Here is a 26,281-nt window from a genome sequence, read left to right as displayed (position 1 = left end):
ACATTGGGCAGTGACTTTAAATATGACTGGCTCATTGGTGCAGTACTTGAAATAATAATTGTCACCCCAGGTGGCTGGCGAAGCTGAAGCCTTTTCACACACAGCAAGGATGTGGCAAAAGTTTGCCCTCAACTAGCTGACTGTGAACTTTACATTTTTAAAACCCTCTTGGCGCTCTATGCAACATGCAACTTCAGATATTATTTAAGTCTTTTTAAATGTTTTTTTTTTACAGTTTTCAACTTTTTGTTTTTAAATTCTTATTTTCACTTGTCTTGTGATTGATTTCTATGCATGCACAGCACTTTGTTTTAGGTGCAGTTGTTTTTAAAATGCTTGATGAATAAAAATTAGTGGAATTGAGATACTTGTGTAAAAAAAAAAAAAAAAGTACAAATTGAACTCCTATAGAGGTGGCAAGAGTAAACAGATTTTGTACTTAACCCATTCGTGGGTAGCGTCCCATTTTTGGGACATCATGATTTTCACGCATTATTATCGTTCAGTATATCAAAATAGTTAAGTGTTTTAATAACTCGCTCGGTCAAAGTTCACAGTTAGATTTTTGGGACGAGATTATAAATTAGTAAAGTTATCATATAACTTCACCATAAACAAAAAATAAGTTATTTCCTTGATTGTGGCCTGTTAGGAGACTTTTATCTCAATAAGGCAAAAAATTGCCATGCTGCCCATGAATGGTTTAAGTAGAAGAACAACTATTTGTGTATACAGAGAATAGTAAAATTTGAAGTACTGATTTGACTCCTTTTGTGGTGAGAAAAAAAGTACTCTACACACATTCTGTACATAAGCAGGAAAACATACTTGTATAAAAAGAGACGAGTCAAAGAACTAACTTGTCTCCTTCAGATGTGGCAAAAGTACTCACAAAGTGTTTTGTGCAGCAATAAAGTTATTTGTGGAGAAAAAACGAAAGAACTTAGTAAAAATGAAAGTAGTTATTTGACTCCTTCGCAGGTGGCAAGAGTATTCACACTGCATATAAGTAGAAGTACAGATACTTGTGTAAAAAAAAAAGACTAGAAAAAGCAGACATACTGATTCAGCTACTTATGTAAAAGTACAAAAAAAAGTGCAGCATGAAATTTACTTCCTGTCAATTATATACACACGTGATTATAATTTGGCTCAACAGAATTAAAATTAGACAATAGAGGTTCACGTATTAAAATATACAGGTAAAATATTAAAAAAAAAAGTCAACTACTTGAGAAATGTATTTCAGGACGTTAAAAGACGTATTTGTGCCCTATTACTTGAAATGACTGCTTACGTTCACCAGCTGCTACTACTTTTGATTTTGAGTAACATTAATTAATTTAACATTATTGTTGCTGTACTAATTGTATATTTTGTTATACATTTGTTTTATTTTATATTTGTTTGAGTGATAGGGGGGAACTTACTCCAACCACTGGAGAAAAAGGCATTTACCTACTGTTCCAAAATCTGTGAAAATGTATTATTGCGTTAACTATAAATTGATATGACAGCTGTATTCCTGCAGAGGGCGCCAAGACGAGTGTGGCTTGTATTCTGGACACTCCACATCACAGTACAGGTAAAATGAACTCTTTTCATGGTTGAGGCGTCGTCTACGACAGTCCATCTCCGTTTTATAGCTGGCGTGGAAACCGAATTTTGCATGCTCAGTAGCTGCACTCTTTTGTTTTATGACTCGTTTCTTTCAAGTTTATATGATGACAGTCTCACGTCGTACTGTACGTGCATTTCTTTCTTTGTGTCCCGTGTGGCTGGCACACATTCTCTTTGATGGACCTTTTTGTGGGGGAGTCCACCTATTCTATTATTTTCTTATTTCATTTAAAAAAAAATGCAAATAATTTAGATTGTTTTTAAAAAATGCAAACTTGCATACTTGTGTACAGTATGTAGTATGACAAAAGACATTTAAATGTGGATGCTATGCTCCATCCATCCATCCATCCATCCATCCATCCATCCTTTGCCGCCATAAAAAATAGGCCTACAACAGTTCATCTTGATGTTTTCCTCTTGTAAATTCCATGTACAAATATGAACACAAAAGCAGTAGCTGTCACGAACAAAATACATATACAAACACATCAGGTAAGTTTAAAAAGAAGCAACAATTAAGATGGATTTGCTCCAATTTGACAGGTCATTTATATGAGAAGACAAAAAGACAACAAAACCTTTGTCATTTTAAAGGGTGACCTTTGCAGTATGATGCAGGTAACAACACAATGAAGCCCTTTTTTGGCAGAAAAAAAAGTTAAACTTTAGGAATTGTTTACTTGTAAACAAAATACCATATCATAATTTAGCTGCCATTGGATGAGGTTCGGACCAGGACGGCTGTCCTCAAAATGCACATAAAAGGACTGCAATGAGTGACCATCTATGTTCATAGTCCTGAAATTGTTATTGTACTTTTCATGTTGCATATCAAAGTGCATTTAAACAAGCAGTGGACTGGTAAGCAAAATAATGCAATTAACATAATGTGAGCATTATCTAGTACTGTATTAGACAAAACAAATTATAAATGTTTTTTTTTTCCTATTGGGGAAAAAGCCTGATGACAAAAAAGTACTCACACGAACACACACGATAATGGTGGAAAAGAGTGTCATGATTCATCTTCGTGTCGTTGTTATATGTATATATATATATATAAAAAAAAGGCATTTGAACAGGGGTGTGTAGACTTTTTATGTCCACTGTCACTTCACAATAATGAAAAACGGGGGCGCTGTCCGAGCTCAAAGAAAATGGCCCAACGGTGTCTGTCCCAACACAAATAATCATAATGCTATATTGCAGAATGTTATGGTGCATTTTCTATCTGTGCCAGAATATTACATAAAGCACAAAGCAATATACAAAGCAAGTCTGATTTACCATGACAAGTTATAAGAAACCAAACCAAACATATGGTACCGTACAGTGCAGTATAATAATTTGAAACAAGCAGCTAACAGATAACTTGTCATGATGATACTTTTTTTTTTTTAAACTTATCCGCACAAGATGAATCGATGAGACTAATGAACCAACATGTAAAATACAAAAATCGGGACATGAAAGGGAATCAGACTCAAGACAGTCATGCGATCACAAAATTATTACAATCAATAAAAGTAATGCAAAATACCGCAACTTAATTTTGAAACATGATATGCCCGAGGTCCATCACATATAAGTTGGTAAATCAAATGTTTCATTTCCATTAAATAACATGAAAAAAAGGTTTAAATAGACGGACACCACAAATAATCATCATGACATATTTGAGCATGCAACATGCATTCGTAACTTTCATGGCCATCTTTGTTTTTTCTTTTTCTTTCCTACAATGACGAGCAACTTCAAAGTCGTAAAATTAGATTTACCGAGAATTTTTGTAACTATTTCCATGATGCAATTTTAGGAATATTTGGTCATATTTATTTGATACTTCAAAATGAATAACCATGGTCGCCAGTCAGTATCAGTGGCATGATAAAAATCCCAAATGAAAGGTCATCTGTGTGTATTTGCTGATCACGGCAAAATATCTCAAAATTCTCCGTGTATTTGAGTTGTATAACAATTATTAATTTACTCATACGGATGTTATGTTTCATGAGTCCAGTCCACGTAATAGTTACATATATCTTTAAAGAGTAGTGCAGTTGTAGTGTAGAAGTTTTAAGTAAACATAATGAGTAATTGAAATGTGAACCCAGACACCAGAGGGACGAACGGAGAATAAATTAGACAGATCGACACCATAAATACAATAAAAACAATGACAGTAGTCTGTATTACCATAATGTATAGAAAACAAAGATTATTTGAAACAATATCCCAAATCGGCTTATGAAGACCAAATAATAGAATCTACAGTAAATACGAAAGGTTACCATATAAATACTGAAGGCCGAACGACGTTTCATCGAGCTCAATACATTCTCATTACATCAACAATGCTGTTCTAGAATATAGGCTGTTCAAATGTCTGGGGAAAATACATTTATATTTCTGTTATACTGAGGTCATCTTTGGGAGCATTCAAGAGACTTCGATTTGTCTCTGCGAATTTCTTTTGATATATATATCAAAATACATACTATATAAACATGGCAGCATTTTTGTGGTTGGTATAAGAATTGTGTACATAGTTTAAACTTCCTCCACGCAAGGCTCTAAAAGGTTCAATTCAGTTTCACTGACTGCAGTTCAAAATAAAATCCGTGTTTTGCATAGGTCGACTTCATCAATCTGCTCACATTATGTACATTGACGATGAAATGTACATGCTGTACTATGAAAACAGATGTCCCACAACAACAACAACAAAAACATTGTTATACTGTACTTGGAGGTAAAATACAAAAAGGATGTTTGTGACAAGTCACAAAAATAACATCAATACACCTCACAAGTACAGTGACCCAACGGAAAATTATACTCAAGATGATTGAAATACAATGTCGTTCCCATTTTAGCCATCTTTCTGTTAAAATCGAAACGCGGGAGCACTTAAGGCATAACAAGGATGCACAGTGATTAGTTTATGCAGAACAGATGATTGTCCAATCAAACTCCAGCATTTCCCGTGTAGCATGAAAACATTGCAAACCCAGTAAAGGGAGGTCTAAAGCTGCTCTCAGCGGCATAGCATGGGTTACAAGAACCTAGGACCAGTCAACTATTAGTGACACTGCTAACCTGCTCCCTTTTTCCTACCAATTCAGCGTGGGATAATTTTTATCTGAACGTTCGCAAGACTTATTATATATAAAAAGGAGTCGCACACATTGCTCTTTTATGATTTTGACCCTTTCCTTCACACAAGCAGTCTTGAAATTTTGAAGGTTCTGGTACATTTGCCCATTCATCCTTCCTTCAAAAATATAATTTTTACCAGAAGTGCTCTGCACTGTGTCATCCAAACAGTTTAATTTTGCTCTCGTCTGACCGGAGTGCATTACTCACGGTTTTCCCATGTGACAACAGCATATGCTAATTCCAGATCTTTATGAAGCTCTCAACAGGGCTCTTGAGCAACTCTTCTGATTATTCTTTGCAATCCTCTGTCAGAAATTAAGAAATTATGATTGTCTTTCCACTTGGATAATACAGCAACAAATGTGCACACAGGAACTTACTGGAAGCTTAGTTATGCACCTGTAACCACTGTCACTGTTATGTTTTGCAAAAATTAGTTTGCGACGGTCTTGAGACAGCTCTTTGCTCTTACCCATCATGAGATGTGTCTTGAGTCACACCTTGGGAATGAAACCTTTTTGTAGGCCACCAATTAGGACTGAACAAGCTACTATTCACTTGCACTGATAAGGGTTAACAAGGGGAGTTTGGGTTGTTCCCAACATCCATTTTCTTCGCCGCTTATCCTCTCAATTGTCGCGGGAGTGCTGGAGTCTATCCCAGCTGCCATCAGGCAGGAAGCCGAGTACACCCTGAACTGGTTGCCAGCCAATTGCAGGGCAGCTCGAGACAAAAAGCCGCACTCACAATCACACCTCGGGGAAATTTAGTGTCCAATTTATGTTGCATGTTTTTGGGATGTGAGAGGAAACCAGAGTGCCTGAAGAAAACCCACGTAGGCACAGGGAGAACATGCAAACTACACACAGTTGGGTCCGGGATTGAACCCGGGACCTCATAACTGTGAGGCCAACGCTTTCCAGCTGAACCACCGTGCAGCCTATATATATTACATATTATATTATTATATATATATATTTTATTTACAGATGTGTGTGTGTTTGTGTGTGTAACATATCACATTAATAATCAGAATCTTTGGGGAGTATGATGTATTTTACCTCCAAAGCCCAATTCCAATTAAAATGTATAAAACAGAAATAAAAACCGTATGCTATGATTTTCAAATAATTTTTAATCTATATTCAATAAAATGCACAACAAAGAAAGGATTATATTTTTCAAATATTTACCAATTTTGAATTTGATGCCCACAAATAGCTCCTATCCAAAAAAGCATCACCTTCCCTTTTAACAACACCCAATAAGCTTTTTGGGAACTGAGGACAAAATTGTTGTGACTTTTTAGGTGAAATTCTTTCCGATTCTTGCCTGATGTATAACTTCAGTTGCTCAACATTCTGGGGTCTTCATTATCATCTTTTGTACTTCATAATGGACAGCTGGCAGACCAGTATAATACCTTTTTACTACAAAGCCACAATGTTGTAACACATGTACAATGTGGCTTAGATCTTGCTGAAATAAAGAATGTCCCTGAAAAGGAAATTGCTTGGATTATAGCACACGTTGCTCCAAAACCTGTATGTGCTTTCAGCATTAATGCTGCCTTAACAGATGTTACCCATGCCATGGGCGCTAACACACCCTCAAACCATCACAGATCGCTTTTTAACTTTAACCAGATAACAATCTGGATGGTCCTTTCCCTTTTAGGCTGACAGGAAATGTCCATGATTTATAAAAAACATATGTTTAAAATGTGAACTCATCAAACCACAGCACACTTTTCAACTTTGCACTAGTCCATCTCAGATGTGGACAGTAGAGGTACACAATACCCTTAGTATTAATGTTCTGCTGTATCGCTATTACCAGTACTTCGATGAATAGTGTGAATAGGATGGGTGAGTGTTGGAATCCTTGTCTAGTTCCTTTTTTTAAAGTGAAACTTAGTGATGTGACTGCTTTTGTGGTGACGGTTGCTTTGGGGGAGTTTCATAACTTTGCGATCTAACGAACACGTGGGTCACAGAAACCCAATTTGTGACGTACGTACAGAAAAAAAGAAAAGACCAGTTAACGTTATCAAAATCTCATTCTGCATCGAGAGACAACATCATTGCTTTTAAATTATTACACTGGGACATACTTATTATATATATCATCACCTGACGTTGGTGGATGTCTGACTTTTAATGAAACCCGTTTGGTCTCCAGGTATTATTGAGGGAAGATTTTTTTTTTCTAGTCTCCTGGCTAAAGCCTTATAAATGATTTTGATGTCCATAATAATTAGTGACAGTGGTCAGTAATTACCTGGGTGAGTGGGATCTTTACTTGGTATCAGAAGTAGTTATATTGCGGCTGAGTTCAGATGGTTTCTAATTAGCCCTTTAGCTTTCTCATCTTTCTATCTTCTTTATAGTTTCTTTTATCATGGTGACACATTCCTTTAAAACCCAATCATGAGAGTCACCCGTTTCCAGTTAACCTGTACATCCATGGGATGTTACAAACAACCGACTTTGATCATTCCTCAGCTTTCCCAGTCTTTTGTAGCCTCCGTCTCAGTTTTTGGAACACATTACAGGCATGAAATTCAAAATGGGATTATATTTACAAAAATAAATAATGTTCATCCGTTCGAACTTTAAATTATTTTGTCTTTGAAGTGTATTCAATTGAATATAGGATCCAATCATTGCATTCTGTTTTTATCTACGTTAATCAAAACGCCCCGAATTCATTGGAATTGGGGCTGATTTGATTCATTTCTGAAATTTCTCGTCTTGTTAGCTAAATAACAGCGGCTGGCAACCAGTTCAGGGTGGACCCTGCCTATCGCCCAAAGTCAGCTGGGACAAGCTGCAGCTTACCCCTCCCCTAATGAGAATAAGCACTCTGGAAAATGGATGCATGAAAGTTTTGAGCCTGGGGGTGTCGGCCATTTCATGGCCCCATACTACACCACTGCCTTTTGCTTTACAATGTTTAATCAGTTTGACTATACCACACTATTCCTTTAAACCATGTCCTCTTTTACCAAAGAATCGCAACTTAAGTACTTGTGTCGTTGGTAGAACCACAAACAGAGTTTGTACCTTGATGCTTTTAGGATGCTGCCACTTTTCCAGTTCAGAAGCAGGGAAGCTGGTCATTCTCTTTAAAAAAAAAAGCTTTTTTATGGGAGTGAAGCTGGCAAGCTGGTGAAACAAGCCAAAACAGACCATTGCACCCCAAAATCAGAGGCGATCCATTCGAAAGGCATCCTCTGTGGCTGGGTCAGTGAGCACCATGTCCGGGTCGTTGAGCATGTGCAGGCCATCAAGTGTCAGTAGGTCGATATTTAGGTCGTCCAGTGGGAAGTGCGCATCAACGTCAAAGCTGATATCTGTTGACAGGGGGTCAGCCTGGTCCTTCGGCAGACTGGGAGGAGACTCTCCACTCGCTGCATAGGAGCCAAACACAAAATGTGAGGAAGATAAATGGCTTCTTTTGTCTCTTTGGCATTGAGAGACCACAAAAAGCTATTTACAGCAAGTGGAGGACTGACTTTGACTTGGTATTCATTTGACAATGTTGAGCTTAATGCTAACAAATAATACAAAAAAGCCGTAGATGGCTGGCAAACAGCACTGGTTATGTGGCTTTATAACCCTTTCAGACAGTAGTTTTCATACTGTAGGGCCCACTCCCTGGGGAGGGGCTGCGGGGTGTTGTGGCAAGGGAGTTGCAGAGCTAACATGAACACTTTTCATTCTTAAGTTACACTTAGCAGATGGACCTAGTTTTACTCCCGAGGATACAAGCCCACACCGGTCACTGAAATGACTGCAGGAATTCAAGACATTATATTTTAGCAGAAAAAAAAGTTTTTGTTAATTTTGGGTGGCTTGGTAAACTTGCCGGTGTAATTTGTCAACTGTAAAAGTGGCTACTGCAATGATTATTGGAGCGATATTTGTTGTTCTTGTTTTTATTGATTTTCAAGTAATGTTTGCAAGCCAAGCGTATGTGCATTATTTGAACAACTGTGTGTGTACGTGTGTGTGTGTAGGGGGGCTGGGGTGGGGGGTTGGCCCTTGCAAATAATTTAATCTCCAAAAACGGGGGCACAGCAAAAAAAACGTTTGGGAACCACTACTTTAAGGAATGGCTATTTGAACTCAAACAGTAGAGCAACACATAATAAACGATAAAAATACTCACCAGCATATATTCTTTACCCTTTGCAAAAAATATTATTATTATAAATACAGCTCACTGAGAAGTTGTGACCATCTCGGTATACCCTTATGTCTGCATTTTACTGCCCCTTGGTGGACAATGTGCACACACTAGAAGGAGCAGCACAATGTCCATTAAAGCAAAAACACTAATAATTCTTTACATTTTAACAATGTCATTGCTGTATGTTTTTTACAAAGTACACTGTTTGTTCTTTTTTCTGATTAAAACACTTAAAACAGATTGATGGCATTTCCATTCATTTCAATAGGGAAAGATGATTTTCAAGGGTTAGGGTTAGGTTAGGTTAGGTTAGGTTAACCCTATAGAAATTGGATGAATGAACCCTGTGAGGACATGCGGCTTGGAAAATGTATGAAAGTAATGTAATGGAGTAAGTGAAAAATTAAATATACTGTATGATTGCTTTGACTTGTGAAAGTAAGTATGTTTCTTTCGGCTTGTCCCGTTTGGGGTCGCCACAGCGTGACATCTCAGATGAACGCTAGACAAGATGCCCTTCCTGACGCAACCCCTCTTGGGGAGTAGAGGCCCCAGTGAGATACGAACTCACAGCCCCTGGTTTACCAAACCAATGCTCTAACCACTGAGCTATGGGGCTATCATTGCTCTCACTTGAAATATCTTTTATATATGTGTAACCCGAATCACCCGAATCACCCGAATCACAAAACAGAGCATGTTTTGTCTTTAAAATACAACCGCAATATAACGATTACTGCAGTGTTTAACATTTCACACAATTTCTGATTTCGATTTATGTCAAAAACAGTGTTCCTCAATCTCTAAGAGTTCTCCCTATTAAGACTAAAAGTGGTTCTAAAACGTAATTGTATGTCTTGTTTTTTTATGAGTATGACAGAAAAGCACCTGTAAGAATGATGTTCGGGATGTTTCCATGGCTACTGTAGCCCAGCTGCTGAGAGCCCTGGATGTTACAGTGGCCACCAGACAAGCCCATCATCTGCGAGTAGTTGAGGGTGGATGTCTGGTTGTTGAAGCTGTCATGGCAGTTGGATGTTTCTGTCATGTTGAACTGCTCCAGCTGGCAATCACAAGGAGGAAGAAAAATTACAATCGTGCAGGAGCTCTCAAACGCAAAACAGAATTTTGCAAGAAACCGCTATTATTATCCCAGCACTGATAAGATCAGAGACAGATGGTGTGACTTTTGAAGGGTCAGTCTTTTGTTGCGCACTCACGGTCACACTCATCACAGGCGCAGGGCCGTTTCCTCAACAATAAAATAAAGCTTCAAAGTGAGAACATTTAGGACACTATTTTTGTGAACGGCGAAAATCCAGTGCCGCTGGCAAGAACTTTGACGGTTGTTTGTAGTTTCTTAGATGAGCGAAAGCCAGTGGATCCAAGGTTGGGTGGACTTAAATACTATGCCATGAGTTAAATACTTCATTACATCCATCCATCCACTTTCTTTGCTGCTTATCCTCACGAGGGTCACAAGGAGTGCTGGAGCCTATCCCAGTTGTCAACGGGCAGGAGGCGGGGTACACCCTGAACTGGTTGCTAGCCAATCGCAGGGCACACGGAGACAGACAACAGTCGCACTTACAATCACACGTAGGGGCAATTTAGAGTCTCCAATTAATGTTGCATGCCTTTGTGATGTGGGAGGACACCGGAGTGCCCAGAGAAAACCCACACAGGCATGGGGATAACATGCAAACTCCACACAGGCGTGTCCGAGATTGAACCCAGGCCTGTGAGGCCAACGCTTTACCAGACTTCTCACCGAGCCGCCCTACATAGTACTTCAATGAGGAGATGTTATCATCTCCTGCTTGTTACATGTTAGACCAAAATGTGGGTATGTCACAATCTGGGTGAAAATTAAATACTTCCTTACAAAAAGAGCTTATAATTACTGCTGAGTGTATATATATATATTTTTTTGGGTCCTGCAGACTTCATTTGTTGAGTCTAGAACTATGAATGAATGTCAGGGCTCACAAGATTAGCTCCTGTAGGTACTTTAAAAAATGTCTGAGGAGCTCCTTATCCTGTCCCCCTGCAACCTGACCAAATTAAATAAAATCGCATTAGATCAGTTTTCTACCTACTGCAGCTGGACTTCAACGCGGTCTGAGTAGGCTTACATTTAGTTAATTTATTTTTCTGCAACCAAATTTTCACCCTGCTGGCCACGTGTCAAAGGACACACCATCACTGCGCCAGAACGCTCAGCTTGTCGCAGACTGGCCTGCCAAATTGGCAAACGTGCATCGACAAAAATAGAACTCTTAGTGCTATAGTAACACTGAATCATAAACATGCTTTTTACCAAGATGGCTGGTTTCTTTTTTTTCCACAGATGACATTCATTATGTATGACTGCCAAGTCATAATGACCGTGTTAACAATTATGACTCCCCATTTAATGTAAAAAACCTTTTTAAAATGATCCAAGGGCAATTAGCTTGAAAGCCACGGTTATAGTGGAATAGCTGCTACACATGATTGTCCACAAGTAAAGATATTTGGACTTTGTGTTTTTGAGGCAGCCTACCTGTTGAGAGAGCACATTGTTCTGAATAGACGGAACCCGCTGGTCATAGAAGTCAGCGAAGACACTACCCAGTACGGAGTTATGCTGCAACAATAAATTAAAAAAAACACGAGAAGGTAAACATTTTTCTTTCAAACTGCAGATTCGTTATTACAATAAAAAACAACAACAACAAAAAACAGAGACAAAAAAAAAGAAGTCAAATCTGCAAAGTTCAGGAATCAAAATGTCTGCATCAAGTAGTCGGGGCACACAAAGAAGCATCACAGAAGAAAACAATGTATGTACATTTTGACAATTCACTCCAGGATTTGCACGAATCTGTAATCTGTGTGATGTGATACAAAGACAGCAAAAGATCCAACATTGTAAGAATAAATTACAGTTGTGGCATACATTTTTGGGCTTATGATTAAAAGAAACTAATATAAGGGCCACAGTAAAAATATATGATGAATAAAGTGTATTTGTTGTATATTTTTGTTGTATATACTTTAGACAACTTGAAAGACTGAAGTTGTAATAGTGTAAGAATAAAGTTGTACTGTATATTTGAGATAGATAACGTATGATCTGGGAATTAAAGTCAAACAATTTAGAGAACAAACTTGCACTTTTACAAGGTGTGGAAAAGAATAATAGCAGAGGAACAGTTGTGGGTGGTTGGGGGGGGCAATTCTGAAATTCACTTGGTAAAATTCAAGTAAATATAAACTTATGGATGGATATACTTACTTTTTTTTTTTTCAAATTTAGGCTTAAAAGTCACTTTTTTCTCCTAATATTAGGACTTCAATCATGTGTATTTTCTCAAAATAATTCTCAATAACCCATATACTTAAAATAGACTCATCTCTCTCGATAAAAATTCACATTTTTAAATGTATGATTTTTTTTTTGGGGTGGTTTTTTTGGTCCTGGTGGAGCCTCTTTGATCATTTGCTCAATTGGAGCTCCTCCTATTGTGTGCATGCGTGCGTGTGCAGCAGATGTCCCCACTCGGCTCGGCCACATAACATGGAACCAGCGTGACAATTTTGGTTTAGCCCGTGGTCAAAGCATCACAGGAGGAAAGGATGTTCTAATCCACACTGCCGAACCAGCACTTCACAGCAAAGGCATATTATTATGATTGCTATTTTTTAAAAGGAATCTTTTCACTTTGTCTTTCAATATGTTCATTCAGACTTTAATTCTATACCCGCTGTAGCTTTCAAGGCTTATTTATTCATTATTTTTTTTCCTGAAAAGCTTGGATGGAAAAATGGCAAAATATTTATAACAATGCAATCCCCATGAAATCAGTTTTACAAACATAAAGCGAGTTACAGATTAACAACCCTGAGCCGTGTTTACCGCGTGTGCGCTCCATTTATTTAAATGCAGCACCAACCAAAGCTAAGTTCAATTTAAGATCCATCCTTGAGAATGATTAACGCGCCTAAAACACTCACACACAAACACACATTTCCACAGGGATTACCATTTCCTGTTGGACTGCCTAAAATCCCCTTAGCTTGTGTAAAACCATTTTCATATTCCGTTGGATATGAGGGGAGGGAATACAGAGGATGTGATGCAGGAAACATAAAGCAGCAGGGAAGCAGAGTTTGGCAAAATGAGCTACATGATGTCACTCATCATTTTTTCACAAATAGACAGATCTGGGCAACGCATAAAGTAATTTCGCTTTAAAATGGAGACGTAAAATGCTCTGGTATTTAGTTCATTAAGTAAATGAAATATAAGAATGTCAGATTTATTTCATAATATGGTGCGGATCTCTGCATATTTGGGGTTTGGCATTCGAAAACTGAACTTATTGTTGGAGTTTTGGTGGAACTTATTAGACGATCCCCATCTTTAATTGCATTTTTTTCCATGGAAATCATATTGGACGTTAATTATTTGCAGATTTTTTTTATTCACAATCGGGCCCAGGCTCTAATCTCCTACTGTATCTCACAATCTTATCAGAGCTTTTCAATGGACCAAAGCTGAAGTAGGGCAGAGTTTTATTAGTGTCCCAGTCTCCATATCCCATTTTAAAAAAGATACAACATAATAATTTATTGCAGATTATTATTATTTTGCAGACCCCAAGCTATGTCTCGTAGAACTTATGTAATACAGGAAGTCCTCGAGTTACAACGCAATCGAGTTATGTCACTAGCGGAGGAACAGATTATGTTTGTAGATGGAGGACTTCCTGTACAACTGAACATTCCTTTGCCCAGATCTGCTGTAACCATGGAGAAGACCGCAACAAGAACCACAATGCCAGGGACGGGGAGCGTTTGACTCAGAGCCAGGCCCCAGCCTGTTCGTTCACATGCTCTTCCTTACTTGAGGCGAACCTCCGGGTGAGAAGCCTTGGTTGGAGATGGGCGAGGTTGGAGACTGATTGGCAGAGGATCCGACCCGGCTGCGGTATTGTTGGAGTGGTTGGGGCTGATACAAGAGGATATGCTTTAAGTCATTCCAGAACTTCCCTTCATGTCTCAGTAAGATGTGGAAGTTACACGGAGTCTTGTAAAACATTTTCAGTGGTGCCTTTAAAATGACACCATAAACATAGATGTAGACAGATATCAAATTGTAGAGTGTGATACATTTCTAGAAATGAGCCATTATGAAACCGCAAAAATTATTAATCACTTCATCATATGTACACACAAAATTTATGAATTACTTTTGGAATTAGAAGAAATATAACATTTGTGTTGCTTTAAAGTACAGTGATGCCTCGGCTCTCGACCACAATCCGTTCCAGAAAACGGTTCGAGAAGTGAATTGTTTGAAAACCGAATTGATGTTTCCCATTACAATGAATGGAAAAAGAAATAATGCGTTCCAAGCCTAAAGAATTGGGCTTGCTGAAGCATTTTTTTAGCTTTTCCTGATAATAAACTGCATAGTAGAAATACATGTATAGTTTAAATACTTGATCTAATAAAATAATTTAAGAAATATATTTATTTTTTGCTTAAAATATGTGCTTTAGTAGTAGCGTACGCTAGGCTGGGAGTGCATTGCCGTATCTGTAGCCACTTGGCCCCCAGCCTTGTAAACTTTTTTTTATTAACAAAAGTGCAGAATAACTTTAAACAAGCAACTTTTTTTGTTTGGAGCCATGATTGGGGGTTAATACGGTAGTCCTCGATAAGAAGAAAAACAACAGTCACTACCGGGACACGTCTGTGTACAGAGGCTGCGCTATACAGAATAACAAAAGTGCACTGGTTACGCTGTGCGTGTTATGTTATTTTAGTTTTTTTTTGGGGGGTGGGGGGGGGGTGCTCAGGGGTAACCCTTTTTACAGAAAGGGGTCAATTGTTAATTTTCACGATTCACAGCAGCTAAGTTATCCGTTGTGCATCTCAAGGCTCTAGCAAGGATGCATGTCAGTGGGCAACACGGCAACCTTTTGGTAAGTATCTCACCGGTCTGGGGATTTAGGGTTAAAATTTCGGCAGATGCATTTCCGAAAGCAAACTTTGGAAGAACAGGGAGGGAAAGGAGTGGCACCTATTCACACCTCACCGTGTTCATGTCCATGCTCATGTTGCATCGTGACGACATCTGACTGTCCGACATGCTACAGGAGATCACGGAGGATGGCATCTGGACCGCACCTGTTTGCTGGGAAAATCAACAACAGTTTTGAGCTTCATGTCGCTTCCCAAGTGGTTGTTGCTGTGTTTCCCATCACGATCCCCAATTTTGTGGATCGGCCCAAAGATTAGCAATTGTAAATACCAAACAGGTTCAACAGTAATGATAACTGGCAGATCAGGAAAATAAATACATAAATCACTCATAACACACCCCAAACCACAGGATAATCAAACAGGAAAATCATTTAGAGGCATCCAACAACCAAGCCTTTTCTGACTTGGATTGCTATGGAAGAAAATCCTGTATTTTCTGCACTAGAAGGTGCACTTAAAAATCTTTCATTTTCTCAAAAAGGAACAGTGAACCTTTTAATCAGATTCACCTCATGTGTGCATTGAGTTCAAAATCTGTAAAAATGTCACTGTCCGACTTTAAGTGGTCTGCTTAATTGACTGTTGGGCCATATTCTGCTGACACAGGAATGAAATGTATACACTACATACCCTGACGTCCGGAATGCCTCCGGAATGTATACTACCGGTATGATGGAAAACAAATTTTTTTGTCCAAGACTCCCGAAAATGGCATCAATGAAGAGACAAGGCACAATTCAAACTACAGTGCTATCATTTACACGGTTACAAATGGTAATTTAGGAGTTGCAAAATAATTAGACATCAGTGAACTATGGTTCGGAAGTGGAGGAAGAAAAGGAACTGTGCCAAGTTAAGAAGATGAAAGAGATCCCGCGTGGTGGCCACAGTTAGAAGATGTACTTGAACAATGGATTATTGAAAAAAGAACAGCCGGGAAAAATCTGTGCAGTCACCGTCATGTCTCCATCCATCCAAGGACTACTGCGATGCTGCAACTGCCGGCGGTTTACAAAAACAAGATTGATTATAAAATATTGTAAGTGTATTGTTAAATAGAGGAATAAAGATGAATTAAACTCAATTACCCTTTTTTGTAGACTGTATGTTTTAGCGTGTCCCTTTTAATACAGTGCGCCTTATGCAGTCACTCACATTTGAAAAATGTACGCGTGTGGTCAGTCATGCTCGCAGATAAAGTTGGGTGTGATTAGGGATGGAATCTCAAGATCTTAAAATAACTTACTGAATTATCATAACGGCAAATTAAACATAAAATAAACAAATACATAACTAAAATAGAAAACTAAAATTTCAAACTCAGAAATGATCATTTCCAATTTCAATTGATATTAGTAGAACATGATATAAAACAGTATTTAAGTTTTTTCATCAATAAAAATTCTTGATCTGACAAACTTTATCTGAAGAAAAGTTCAATGCACTGGCCTGTCAAGGAATAAACACGAACGGTCTATACGTAATGTTTTGAAGATGCTGAAAGTTTAGTTCAACATAATCGGCATTAGTGGCAACAAGCTAGCAATACATTGTAAAAAAAACATTCCTGTCGGCAATCGAGATGTATTGTTATAATCTAGCGTAATTTACGGCGTATCTATTGTCAATACATTAATGAACTCTATATCTTCCAAAAGCATGTAGAGGGGGGTGCACGTGCGCATCACCGCAACTACCGTAAATAGGAGGCCAGCTTACTAGAACGTGTCTTTATGTGCGTGCCCTCGAACTATTGACCACACTTGAATCAAGCGACAAGGTGGATGATAGTCAAACGTCTTTTTTTTTCGGACACGCCGTCACGCGATCAACCAAAACTGTCTCGCGATCGACGCATTGAGTAGGTTTAACTGTATTTCCTTAGACATTGCTCATGATGTTGATGACTTTCGACGTAAATGGGCTCGCAGTAAGTGAAGCAGCTCAGAACATGTGCTTTTGGCATCACTTCCGTACGTGCTCAGTACGGTTAACTTGCATTTCCTGTCTCCGCGTGAATCCTGATCGTTTAGGAGCAGGCCCGTTTGTTAACGTTTATAGAAATAAGCACGTAAATTAATGTCAAGACGACACAAAATAATCGACGTCTATATAAACTTATTAATATTCATATTCTATTTTTTCTACTCGTAACAAATTTCCCGCGCGTGATTTTTCATGTTTGCAGATTTGCGAGTGCGATGGCGCGCAGCCGTGAATGCACTCGTCATGTGAGTGACTGCTTATGTATGCGTTAAGTACAGAAATACACTAATCAATCGTTTTTCATGGTTAATTGGTACCAGACCAGACCAGAGTAGGGGTAAATGGCTTTTATTTTTTTTATTTTATTTTTTGCTTCATAGGTCCGTGTTGTCTTGCTGGGGATGCTGCATTATACCCTATCAATGCAGCTTCCCGCGACAATTCTGTACTAATGTATGCTGGCGTTTTTTTTTTTTTTGCTTCATTGGTCCATGTCGTCACGCATTAGTATGTAGTGATATGGGGTTTTTTTTATCTTTGGGGGGGGCGAAATCCGCAATGCACTGAATCTGTGATAGGTGATCCACGAAGTAGAGAGGGATTACTGTAGACCCTGTAATTGATATTGCATTTTACAATCTAGTGCGCTGTATGGTGCGGAAAATATGCTACTCAATTTATGCCCAAGTTTATGCACCCTGCCTTGTTATTAATAATTTGACAACCATCAAAATGAACACTGGTGATTGCATGTAAAAACCTAAAGCAGAAACTCACGGGCTGGTTCTGGTACGTCTGGGATGACGGCTGCTGGTTGAAGAAGGCATACTGGGACAACTGCTGCTCCAGGTTCATGGCATTGATCGCAGCCTGGAAACACCCACGGCCAATGCAGTTGCTTTCAATGTTTGAAGCAGGGTTCCACACCACTTACCGAGCCGAGGCACATCCTGTATAAAATCTCATAGAACACCAAAAGGGGTGTCAGATGTACCTGAGAGAGAGGGAGAGGCGCCGATGTTGATGAGTGCTGTAAATTAGGTTGCCAGTGTGGTTCTCCCATGTTCGGAATGAGAGGCTCCATGATGTCCTGCCCAGACTGGATTTCCATGGTTACTGCGGGTTGACAGGCATTCACTCCTACCCAGCATAAAAAGACAAAGGCATCAAAATGTAGTGTTCAACAGCACGCACACGGTGAAATTAGCACCAAAAAAAGAAAAGAAAAAAAGCGTTACAGACAGATGAACGCACTGCATGTGTTCAATAATGAGCAGAGTGTCAATTGTTGCACTACCTTGTGTTTTATCCAGCATTTGTGCGGTATTGTTGGGAGAACTGAATGAGAGGGTTGCTGCTTTGTCTGAGTCCAGTGGGGTGGACAGCAGAGGAGGGAAGTGGACGTTTGACAGGTCAGGCAGAGAACCGCCAGTGCTGTGAGCGACCGGTTTGAGATGCTGCTCCGGTGATGGGAATATGCTGGCGGAAAAACAGACTGCTGCATTGAAATCCTGAGCCACCATCCATTTAAAAATTGAATATAGTAAATCGTATTTTTTTTAACTTGATGGTTTATTAATTTAACTTTGATTTAAAGAGACAATACTACAATAATATGGAAAACAATATAGAGGTGCTTTGAGATACAAGTGACCCAATTTACGAGTTTTAATGGGAATTTCTTCACATAAATTAGACAGTTTAGAAAAGGTGGAAAATGCCATAGAACTCACTGGATTCCAGGGACTTCGTAAGATTTCGATCTAGAAACGTCCTGAAAGGAGAAGTTATCATGTACCACTTGAGTTGTTCTGAAGAGTGCCTTAAAACTGACAATGAAATAAAAGATCTATATGCATAGACATTACACCTTTTTGCAATCCCAGCTCTGTTTTTGCCCGTCTTCTTCAACTTCCCTTTTGACAATTTGAGACCCTGGCACTGTTAGCAGCAGAACTACAGAAAAGGGGAGAAATGAAAAGAGCGCTCGGGATTACATAAAAGGTTGTGAGCAGTAAGGATGACAGCATAAAATCTCTGCCACATTTCACTCAACACATCCAGATAATCCACTAAATCCCAACATTATCTTTGAGCAAATACATTTTTTAAAAACGTGCCCCCCGTCTGACACGTTAACATCAGGAAATCAAAGAATGGAGCATAGTGATAACATAACATTTGCTGTGGGATGCTAGTGTTTTCCCAGATGTACAAGTTTTTTTTGATAAATGTTAAAACCGAGAGTGTTAGAGCCACCCATTAAAGCTGTATAGCCAAGTGTGTGTGTGTGTGTGTTTCTGGAGACAAACAAAAACCAATGTTGTACCTCTCTTGGGCTGAAGCTCCTGCGATCCACACATGAAGGATGCCTGCTGGCCAGGAGCTAATGTACTCTGGTGAAGTGCTGAGTCAGAATTTGTCCTGGAGCATAGGCAGACAAAACCAAATCAGAGGCTGGCCAATATGCTTCGCCTGGTCTAATGACTCACATTTTACATTTCGAGTGATAAGATAACGAGACTCCAGATGACTGTAGTTCAATTGAGTCATTTTGCTTTTTTTCTGAAAAATTCAATACAGTCTGCTTGTTATGTACAATTATTTAACTATTGCTACAATATGTTTGCATTTCATCTTGAAGAAGTGTTTGGAAAAAATATTTAGGTAAAATTTGTGTGCAATACATTTGAATTGAATTGTTATTATTATTATTTTCTTAATTTAACTACTGTATGTGGAAGCACAAAGGCGGCACGGTGGTATAGCTGTAAAGCTTTGGCCTCACAGTCGCGGGCTCGATCCCGGCCCCCTTCTGTGGCGTTTGCATGTTCTTTCCGTACCTGTGTGGCTTTTCTCCAGCACTCCAGTTTCCTCCCACATCATAAAAACATGCAACATTAACTGGACACTCTAAATTGCCCCCAAGTGTGATCGTGAGTCCGCCTGTTGTCTATCTCTATGTGCCCTGCGATTGGCTGGCAACCAGTTCAGGGTGTACCCTGCCTCCTGCCCGTTGACAGCTGGGGTAGGCTCCAGCACTCTCGCGACCATTGTGAGGATAAGCGGCTAAGAAAATGGATGGATGGATGGATCTTTATGTTTAAAGCCTGAAATGTGGCGAAAGGTTGAAAAGTTCAAGGGGGCTGAATACTTTCACAAGGCACTGTATGTAAGCAGGCAGCACGGAGGCTCAGCTGGAAAGCGTTGGCCTCACAGTTCTGAGGTCTTGGGTTCAATCAGTGTGGAGTTTGGATGTTCTCCCTGTGCCAGCGTGGGTTTTCTCCCACATTGCAAAAACATGCGACATTAATCGGACACTAAATTTCCCCTAGGTGTGATTGTGAGTGCGGCTGTTTGTCTCGAGATGCCCTGCGATTGGCTGGCAACAAGTTCAGGGTGTTCCCCGCCTCCTGCCCATTGACAGCTGGGATAGGCTCCAGCACTCCCGCGACCCTCGTGAGGATAAGCGTCTATAAAATGGATGGATGTAAGCACAATGTTGATGTTCAAAGTGTACACAATGTAACGGTGTTTGCAGTATGGGAACTTATGCAAAGGCAGCTGGAATTCCTCGAGAAGCAATGTGAGGGATTGACAATGATGACTGTACAAAGAGCACACAAAAGGACACCGAATCACGCGGAGCCGCTTACCTCCTCCAACTGGTATCAGGTTGCGGCGACAGATATACCGAGCCATATGGACAGCTGTCAACGTGACACTGAAGGTTAAGAAAATACCGTTGCAATCACTGAAGACAAAGCTCAGTCTTTTTCAAACTGTAAATGAACTCCAGTGATCCAAGTACTGTGGCTACGGTCCACACACGACGCAAAGGATATTTGGCGTCCGTGTTTGTCCACAGTGAGCGGGTTCTGATGTGGTGACGACATTCGGTTGCGGTACACTCTATCCACCAACCCGTGGTGTCGCGATGACCTGCTCACGTCCATCCGTGACTTCTGATGACACCAAAAATTGGGACAACATTCACAAAACAAGCAGAAAGTGTAATTTTGATTTTTTTAAATTCATTTTAAGGCGCAAATAATTCAAGCTCATCTAATGGGCAAGTTATTATTGTCCTTTGTCTGCAGTGTTTTAGCTTGTTCAAAAATCCTGTGATACGGGAACCCAACAAGGACAAACATGCGCCATGATGGTGTGTGCTAATTAAAATCATTTGACAGCCAAGATCTCAAATGCCTCTCAGGATTGTTCGCCTTAGCCGAGCTATGCACTCTACTGAGTGTCATTGATGTTACCACGGCTTAATTCTGTTCTAATCATATCCATTCATCCATTTTCCAAGCAGCTTATCCTCACAAGGGTCGCGGGAGTGCTGGAGCCCATCCCAGCTGTCTTCAGGCAGGAGTCTCTCAATTGCCATTCGCATACACATTCACACCTTTGGGCAATTTTGAGTCTTTAAATAAACATTAAAAAAAAGAAGAAAGTAACAGCTAAACATAAGAATGATGTCCTTTTTAAAAGAGTTTGGTTTGGTTCTGTTGTTGATAAGTAAGAGGCACAAACGGGAGCCGATATGGCTAATGGAGTAACTCCTTCAAGGTAAACAGAGACTTACATTTTGAAGACGTATAAAAATTATTGTTCGTGTCGCTATCTGTAAATGAGCTCGCTGGTGATCGTGTTAGGATTTGGGTTTTTTGTTTAAAAAACATTTAGCCATTGTCTGTTGATTTCTGAGCAAACCGATATTGCTCACAAATAAAGTCAGTTTTCATTGATTTATATATTGTACTGTCTTTATTTTTAACTACAAAGTGATAAAAACTAGGTACAACAAATCCACTGTAACGTGAATAACAGGAGCTGGAGTCATACGGTCGATAGAAGAGCATTTTACTAAATTATCTTGATCAACGATACTGAAAACGAATGCTCAATTAATCAATTCATTGTTACCTTTAATTGAATTTTGAAGTAATTGCAGAATTGCTCTCAAATTGTTTGAAACTACCATCCCAGTGTTGTTGTTGGGGAGATTAATAATTCTGCCCAGAGTTGTCACAGTGGAGGTCTGTATGGATGTAGTTCAACTTTTTAAAGACATCATGTTGTATTTCTTTTAGAAAGCACATTATGGAAATCACTGTGATTTGATGGGTGGAGGCCCCGTAGCTCAGTGGTTAGAGCACTGGTTTGGTAAACCAGGGGTTGTGGGTTCGTATCCCACTGGGGCCTCCATTCCCTGAGAAGGGTTCCGTCAGGAAGGGCATCCGGCGTAAAAATTGTGCCAAACATATATGTGCGTTCATCAGAGATGCCACGCTGTGGCGACCCGAAAGGAACAAGCCGAAAGACACCCCACACTGTGATTTGACGGGTGCGTTTGCCCCCGCGCGCCATCGCACTCTCAAATTTGCACAGTCGAGCACGAAAAACCACGTGCGTAAAATTTGTTACGAGTAGAAATACATAGATATTGGAACACATTGCTTATTTTGTGTAGTCTTGACGAATGTTCCCTCGAAACTGCGCCAAACTCTCACATTGCACACTCACAGCGCATATGAAAACCAATCCAGCGCTGCTCAGCCTACTTATACTTCTTAGTTTACCTGACACCGACCCCTCCCCTCTTAAAGGGGTAGACTCATAATTACAAACAGAACACACGCTCGCAACTTTATATCTGCAGGCATGACTGACCACACCCGTACATTTTTCAAATGTGAGTGACTGCATTACAGGATACAAAATAGCAAGTAACAGGGGAATATTAGTGTCTTTGCAAAGGGTCTGTTTCTTCTAATGATTTTTGTATTCATTAAGAGTATGCAGGTTTGTTGTGGATGGTGAGATTTCATGTGAGTCGTCAAAGAAAAGCATAAAAATTAAAAGTAGCTGACCTGAAAAGGAAAATCAACGGCGGTGTTTGCAATCTGATTGACGTTCGGTAAAGATCCTCCATAGTGCTGCCCCCGGTTTGGTCCCAACTGCAAATACTGATTAGTCCGCAACTGTAACTGGAAGCAAAACAGAATAAATATACCCACTGAACAACTCAATTTAATAACGGGCAATGAAACATACGTTGCTGATTGTGAAGGCACGCGGTCGCCCCCATATTTATTTCCAAATGGAATGCGGTTCTCTTTCTCATCGAGGGCAAATCTAACGGCTCAATTAAATGTTCTCATGCAAGCTCACTGTTGACAGCGTAAAACATCCAATAATAATGACTTTGCTTGGATCACTGTCTAACGCTAACGCTGTCTTTAAATACATTCATCCACTCCGATGTTGACAAAAGATTACATATTCAAAGACCTCTGGCTCAGAAAGAGGCCACTTCAAACCTTTTCAACTCCAACACGTCAAAAGAGAGAAAGAAGCAAAGAACCAAAAGGTCATTGTAACAGTTTGAAAAATCTACTCAGTGATTCCTTCACATATCACTAGAAACGCTCGCACCACAATTTTACTGCTGCTAATTATCGTTCTTTCTTTGAGTAATAACACTTGATCAAGTCTTTTCTAACGTCCCACACTGCAAAATAACTAAAGTATCTGTGATTGTTGCTAATGTCGGATTCGATCGATGTCGGTAGCGGCCACAATTTAAACCTGGAATATCGTATGGCATCTGAGGTGAAAAAGTTGGATCCAGACATCCCCACGTTAAACTTTGTTCCTTACCCAGTCTGTTCTGGAAACCCTAAAAATCATTTGATTGCATGACATAATTTGCATATAAACGTCTACGCACACCCGTTTTTAATCAAGAAAATTTTGAACGATGAACAGTTCTAACTTTTAAATAACAGCTAATGTTAGCACAAAACGGTATCTGTGCTAAAAAGCAAGAAGAAAAATTGCCAGGAAAAGCCTGCCAGAACATCTCAACTTTTAAACTTTTAAAAAGTGGTCCTTTAGGGTAATTTTTTGATGAAATACAGTATTTGATTTTCAGAATTTGACCCGCCAACATTTTGACGAATCATCAGTCACAGACTACCACATCAAGTAAAGAAGGCGATGACGTCACCCACTCAAGTAGGACGTGTGCTTTAAAAGATGAAAAAAAAAAGCGATCATTGAAATGCCTCCTAGGATTACCCTTCGATTACGTTCACTGTGACCACATTATTATTGCACATCTCACTTGTTTGTTTTAATGTCCCTTTTTTAAAAGATTTCTTTTGTTTTCTAATTGAGTTGCACTGTGGGTGGCACACTTATGTCTGCTTAGCATATCCGCCTCACAGTTCTGAGGACCTGGGTTCAAATCAACCCTCCCTGTGTGCAGTTGGCATGTTAGCGTAAAAATCCCAATCCATTGATTCAAAATAGTATACATTCCTTTTCATAAAATGGGACAATTTTTATTTTTTAATCACATGAGCTACTATAGATGAAAACATAATTATAAATAGCGCACATAATGTCTCCCCTCCACTGTCAGGCAAACATTGAAAGGATTTATTATGGATGCCCGTATGCTTTATGTGGCTCAAAATCCACATAATCTGCCAAATTTCATCTTTGGTGTGCGGCTGTCAATCAAGCAGCGGGCACAAGCCACTGGATATGTCAAACAAATTCACAAAACCACAGGAGAAATAAACATAACCACACTGTACAACCCTTGCAGCCACCGTCTCTTTACAATAAAAAAAATAAATTATGACGAAATGTAGTGATTGAATACATTAATCAGAGCAAAACGAGGCTCAATAATGGGATGAGTGGCCAATGCAATGTAATTAACGTTGACAACCATTGAGTGTGGCTGCACAATTAATCACATTTGAATCACGATCGCGATATTGGTTGCCACGATCAAATGATGATCAGTGATTTTTTTTAAATATTCTGCTACACGTGAAAAGCGTTTCATTTGCAGCAGTGCCCGCAACCCGGTCAGCCAGCCACCAGGGGGCAAACGCATGCTTAAGGCTTCATTAAGATCAACAACTACAACTTTGAATGTATTTTGATATACAAAATGATTATCATATTAGATAACCTTTATCTGTCACCAATGGGTAAATTTGCATTCTTTCAACCACAACGGTGGGTACAGGATATTCAAAAATAGCATGCAAAAGAACACATTTGGCTGCAAATGTGTCCGCCATGACTAGGTTGAGGCAATAAATAAACAATATTAAGGCCATAGTTAATTACCAAATACAACTATAGTGAAATGATTATGTTGTGCAATTGTGCAGAATTATTTGTATCCTGCGGTAGTGTTCTTGACATAATTCTAAAAAAAATTATGGCCATTAAGACTAATTGTTCTCGAGTGAATTTGTATGGGTTGGCAGCTCTGAAGTCATAGTCTTAAATACACGTTTTCTGATAATTCTCAAAATAATCTCTTTCTATTCTCTTTGACAAATACATTTCAGAGAGAGCCTTATATGAAGCTTTTGCATGAGGCGCGCTGGTTATACGACTAAAATGACGGAGCGAATTAAACTCGCCAGTCAAAGCACCACTTCCCACTCGCACGCCCCTTTTGCTGCCACTTTGCGTGGGACAAAATCCAATCAACTTTTATTTTTTTATTTCATATTTTTTGGGAGGTGGCGGCGGAATAGAAAGAGAGTCAACACTGCCACCCCTGTACATTAAAACTAGGAGCGAGGTAAAATGTCTCCATCTGTCAGGTTTGCTCGTTTGTTGTTGTTTTCGCTCTCCGCGCACATTTGACAGCTCGAGGACAGCAAACGAACACAAACAAGCGAGGAGGCGGAAGGCGCCCTTACCCTGGCAGCCCGAGTAATGCTGAGGTCTTTCATGACTTCCTCGAACGCCGCCGTGTCTTGTGCCTGCTTCTGGTTATGTAAAGCGATCTTCTCGCTGAATTTGCGCGGATTGTTCGGAGTCGCCATGTTGCGCTGCTCTGCTGCGCTCGACTTGCCGTCAACGAGAGGGTTACCTCTGCACTTCCGGTTGGAGGACCACGCCAAAATAAAACCCGCATAAAGCGCTGTTGTTGTTTTTTTTTGCAGCAACTGCAAACTTGATGTACGTTTTGCTCAAATGTGATATTTTTCCATCCATCCATCTTCTTGGCCGCTTATCCTCACAAGGGTCACGGGGAGTGCTGGAGCCTATCCCGGCTGTCAACAGGCAGGAGGCGGGGTACACCCTGAACTGGTTGCCAGTCAATCGCAGGGCACATAGAGACAAACAGTCGCACTCACAATCACACCCAGGGGAAATTTAAAGTGTCCAATTATTGTTGCATGTTTTTAGGATGTGGGAGGAAACCGGAGTGCCCGGAGAAAACCCACACAGG

The 26,281-nt window shown here is 39.7% G+C and overlaps 2 protein-coding genes across 6 annotated transcripts in view; both read right to left on the bottom strand.

The window, feature by feature from the left end:
* The window catches only part of crsp7 (cofactor required for Sp1 transcriptional activation, subunit 7), a 19,942-nt gene extending 11,990 nt beyond the window's left edge, over nucleotides 1-7,952 (bottom strand). Inside the window, exon 1 of the mRNA XM_061838688.1 lies at nucleotides 7,848-7,952. The gene's annotated coding sequence lies outside the window, so the exon portion shown is untranslated. The remainder of the gene's footprint in view (nucleotides 1-7,847) is intronic.
* On the bottom strand, nucleotides 6,642-26,281 carry crtc1a (CREB regulated transcription coactivator 1a). Of its 5 annotated transcripts, XM_061838690.1 has the most exons (16): nucleotides 25,746-26,281; nucleotides 22,878-22,994; nucleotides 20,844-20,963; nucleotides 20,655-20,716; nucleotides 19,328-19,422; nucleotides 18,869-18,954; nucleotides 18,732-18,772; nucleotides 18,296-18,477; nucleotides 17,993-18,138; nucleotides 17,776-17,868; nucleotides 15,065-15,163; nucleotides 13,868-13,972; nucleotides 11,522-11,605; nucleotides 9,865-10,039; nucleotides 7,974-8,194; nucleotides 6,642-7,907 (listed from the first exon to the last, which is right to left on the bottom strand). In XM_061838690.1, the coding sequence occupies exons 1-15, from the start codon at nucleotides 25,869-25,871 to the stop codon at nucleotides 7,989-7,991; spliced, it is 1,737 nt and encodes a 578-aa protein (XP_061694674.1). In that variant the 5' UTR covers nucleotides 25,872-26,281; the 3' UTR covers nucleotides 6,642-7,907; nucleotides 7,974-7,988. The 5 variants fall into 5 exon arrangements, with proteins under 5 accessions (XP_061694674.1, XP_061694673.1, XP_061694675.1 ...); XM_061838689.1 differs by lacking the exon at nucleotides 6,642-7,907 and having other exon boundaries at nucleotides 7,951-8,194; XM_061838691.1 differs by lacking the exons at nucleotides 6,642-7,907; nucleotides 13,868-13,972 and having other exon boundaries at nucleotides 7,951-8,194.

Source organism: Syngnathoides biaculeatus, chromosome 13 (assembly GCF_019802595.1).
Source record: "Syngnathoides biaculeatus isolate LvHL_M chromosome 13, ASM1980259v1, whole genome shotgun sequence".
NCBI classification, from domain to species: Eukaryota; Metazoa; Chordata; class Actinopteri; order Syngnathiformes; family Syngnathidae; genus Syngnathoides; species Syngnathoides biaculeatus.
Note: the sequence above shows the minus strand (reverse complement) of the source record. Positions and strands in the feature narration are given on the sequence as shown.

Bases quoted from the DNA above. Each gene is read 5' to 3' on its own strand.
- crtc1a (XM_061838690.1), bottom strand. From the start codon at position 25,871: ATGGCGACTCCGAACAATCCGCGCAAATTCAGCGAGAAGATCGCTTTA. The intron at 19,423-20,654 runs GTAAGCGGCTCC...CCTATGCTCCAG, and splicing joins CCTGATACCAGTTGGAGGAG to GACAAATTCTGACTCAGCAC. The intron at 18,773-18,868 runs GTGTAATGTCTA...TTCTCCTTTCAG, and splicing joins AGAGCTGGGATTGCAAAAAG to GACGTTTCTAGATCGAAATC.